The sequence below is a fragment of the Oryzias latipes genome, chromosome 11 (genome assembly GCF_053564925.1).
Source record: "Oryzias latipes strain Hd-rR chromosome 11, Olatipes_Hd-rR_3.1".
Lineage (NCBI taxonomy): Eukaryota > Metazoa > Chordata > Actinopteri > Beloniformes > Adrianichthyidae > Oryzias > Oryzias latipes.
The window spans coordinates 18,201,900-18,204,952 of NC_136247.1; the positions used below are offsets into that span (position 1 = coordinate 18,201,900).

The following is a 3,053-nucleotide window of genomic DNA, read 5'->3' on the forward strand; positions in this document are numbered from 1 at the left end:
CAGCTCGTGGCGTTGTTGAATGTGATAACCTTCCATCGCTGCATTTTTCACCATTTAATTATGCGTTGTTGTTTACCGTGTCTTCTTTGCATAGTGCGGTCACGTGCCGGCGCCCTGACCAATCAGAGCGCGAGCTGCGCGCTCTTGTGCGCGTCAGAGTGGCTTTACTCTCTGAGAAGCAGTGCGTCCTTTTTTCAGTCAGTGGGCTTTTTAAAAAAGAGCCAGAAGCTTCAATGTTGGATGCCGTGCTATGACAACGTCACTGCTCCTCCGTCCTCGCTGGGTCGACCCGTCGGTGATGTTCCTGTACGACAACGGCGGCGGTTCCGATGAAGTGAGCAAGAACATGGAGGGTTTCGCTGGTGGCAACTTTGCTGCGAACCAGTGCAGGAATCTGATGGCTCACCCCGCGTCCCTGGCACCTAGCACGGCGTACTCGTCCAGCGACGTGCCCGCCCCCGGTATGGGGGAGCCGGTGAAGCAGTGTAGCCCTTGCTCTGCAGCTCCGAATTCCTCCAGCGCGTCCCTTCCTTACGGGTACTTCGGTTATCCGTGCAGAATGTCGCATCACAGCAGCATTAAGTCGTGTGCAGCGTCGTCCGCGCCCGCCTATGGAGAGAAATACGTGGATACGTCCACCTCGGGGGACGAATTCACCCCTCGAGCGAAGGAATTTACTTTTTACCCTACTTATACTTCGGGCCCATACCAACCTGTTCCAAGTTACCTGGACGTTCCCGTGGTTCCAACAATCAGTGCGCCGTCAGAGACCAGGCACGAACCCCTCCTGCCTATGGAGAGTTATCAGCCATGGACTCTCGCTCCCAACGGCTGGAACAGCCAGGTTTACTGCACCAAGGAGCAGCCTCAGCCTGCACACATGTGGAAATCCTCCATATCAGGTAGGCGTCACAATCCGATTCCAGGTTTTTGTCAAATGTTTAACATGCTCGTGCATGTTAAACAAAATCAGGAAACGTCGATTTCAGCGTAGAACAAATACAAGTTACATCAAAAGGAAGAACAAACTCTCCTATGTATTACAAAATGTCTTTATAATACGGTAAAATATTAAAATGATTATACCACAGTATATGTAACGCATAATCCTCCAATGCAGAATCCCTTTCATTTTCATTTCTGGCGCATAAAATTCTACAAAATTAAGTTGTTCATGTTTATTATCCAGGAGGAGACTTTATTAATATAAAATATTATATTTAAAGATATAGCTTTTTTATTTTTTATTTTTACACAACCGTGTGTTTGATGTTTTAGCCTGTAGACATATTTGGAGAAAGTCAGGCTCTGACTAACATGCAGTTTTGTCTTTCTTTGTCAGACGCTGTGTCGCACACCGGGGGAGACTCGGGCTCTTACCGCCGTGGAAGGAAGAAGCGTGTGCCATACACCAAGGTGCAACTCAAGGAGCTCGAGCGCGAGTACGCCGCCAATAAATTTATCACAAAGGACAAAAGGAGGAGGATATCCGCGCAGACCAACCTGTCTGAGCGACAGGTCACGATATGGTTCCAAAACAGACGCGTGAAGGAGAAGAAAATTGTCAACAAACTGAAAACCATCAGCTAGTTGATCGTTTTTTGATATGGACAAAAAGGAACGGGATATTAAGACGCATTTTGACCACAGACTCCTTCCTGACTGCGTCTTGTGTGAGCAGATGATTTCCAGGAGCCTCTGGAACAAACATTTCGGGGTGCTGAAGGCCGGGCCCTCCATGATGATCCTGCCATTTGTTAATAGTTTGAAGCAACAGAAAAGAGAAAAATATGTGCATTATGTGTGACTTCTCTTTTTGTTATATTTTATTTTGGCATGCACAGATTCGTTGGAATGGACCCTGCGTCAGAAAGGTGCGCGTCACAGAGCAACACCTTTGTTTCCACAAGAGTTATAAATGGAAGATTCAAGAGAAGTTTCGGATTTGGACCTTGGGAATGTTAAATATTATCTAAACTCTGGCTTCCTTTTAAGACCTCCTCACGTGCTTAGCTGTATCATCTTTAGTCTTATCATTCAAATCGTGCTCCCAGGGATACCCGACATGGTGGATGTCCTGCTTGTAATACATAATCGAACGGGAGATTTGCTCATGTCCATCATAACGTTTATAATGTGTGCGTATTCTTGTAGTTGTATATAAACATAAAAGTGAATTCAGGCATGATACCCAGGCCGTGCTTGACTCCAGTATATCCGTGTTAAAGTCCACTCCAATAAAACATGGACTTGGTTGAAATTTATCCAGGTTATGTGAAAAAGGTTTGTTTTCATAGCATCAGAATGACAGTTCCGCATTTATAAACATTCATTATTTACATTTATTTAAGATTTAATCTTGCTTTTTGGATCAGATCATTCCACGCTTCCAAAGGGGGGGATGAAATATATTTATGTTCAGTATTCTTGATAAAACTGCATGAAAAGATTTTTTTTTGTATTTTATTAAATGTAGATTCTGCCAAAAAGTACTACTATAGTATTAGAAGTACACTATTTGAGGTCCTGCCCCCAACCTCAGTCTGCAACAGTGAGAGAAGGGACAAAAATTTGGGCCAGACAATTCTGGGTTAAAAAGAATAAAATAAACCAACATTGCCATCTAGCGGTCATTTTGTGACACGTTTAATCGAAAAGAAACCCCCTCTTTCAGTCACAGCTAAACAAAAACCTAACAAAATAACACAATTTTAAATATAAAAAAATACGATTATTTCACATACATATTTAGACCTAAAAACCTTTTTTTGTTTCTTAAATATTTATTGGCTCAAATCAACTAATTCAGCGTTGTTGTGTATTTTTTATCAATAACTAATTTATTTAACTCATTAATTTTATTTAAAATTATTCAAAAAGTCCATATTTTTGTCACAAAAGGTGACAAAAAATGAAAGTTCTTTTGCTAAAGCTGAGACGGCATTGCCTAAAAACAACAACACTTGTTTAAATATTATTTTTGTCAACGCGTGTTTCTGTCATTCGTAACGTCTGTTTTTCAGCCCATCAAACTGTTTTTCTTTATTTATGTC

The 3,053-nt window shown here is 42.1% G+C and overlaps 1 protein-coding gene across 1 annotated transcript; it reads left to right on the forward strand.

The window, feature by feature from the left end:
* Nucleotides 1–124: 124 nt before the first annotated feature.
* Nucleotides 125–2,691, forward strand: hoxa13a (homeobox A13a). The gene is made up of 2 exons (XM_004073861.5): nucleotides 125–902; nucleotides 1,343–2,691. The coding sequence occupies exons 1-2, from the start codon at nucleotides 251–253 to the stop codon at nucleotides 1,588–1,590; spliced, it is 900 nt and encodes a 299-aa protein (XP_004073909.1). The 5' UTR covers nucleotides 125–250; the 3' UTR covers nucleotides 1,591–2,691.
* Nucleotides 2,692–3,053: the final 362 nt, after the last annotated feature.

Bases quoted from the DNA above. Each gene is read 5' to 3' on its own strand.
- hoxa13a (XM_004073861.5), top strand. From the start codon at position 251: ATGACAACGTCACTGCTCCTCCGTCCTCGCTGGGTCGACCCGTCGGTG. The intron at 903-1,342 runs GTAGGCGTCACA...TTTCTTTGTCAG, and splicing joins GTGGAAATCCTCCATATCAG to ACGCTGTGTCGCACACCGGG.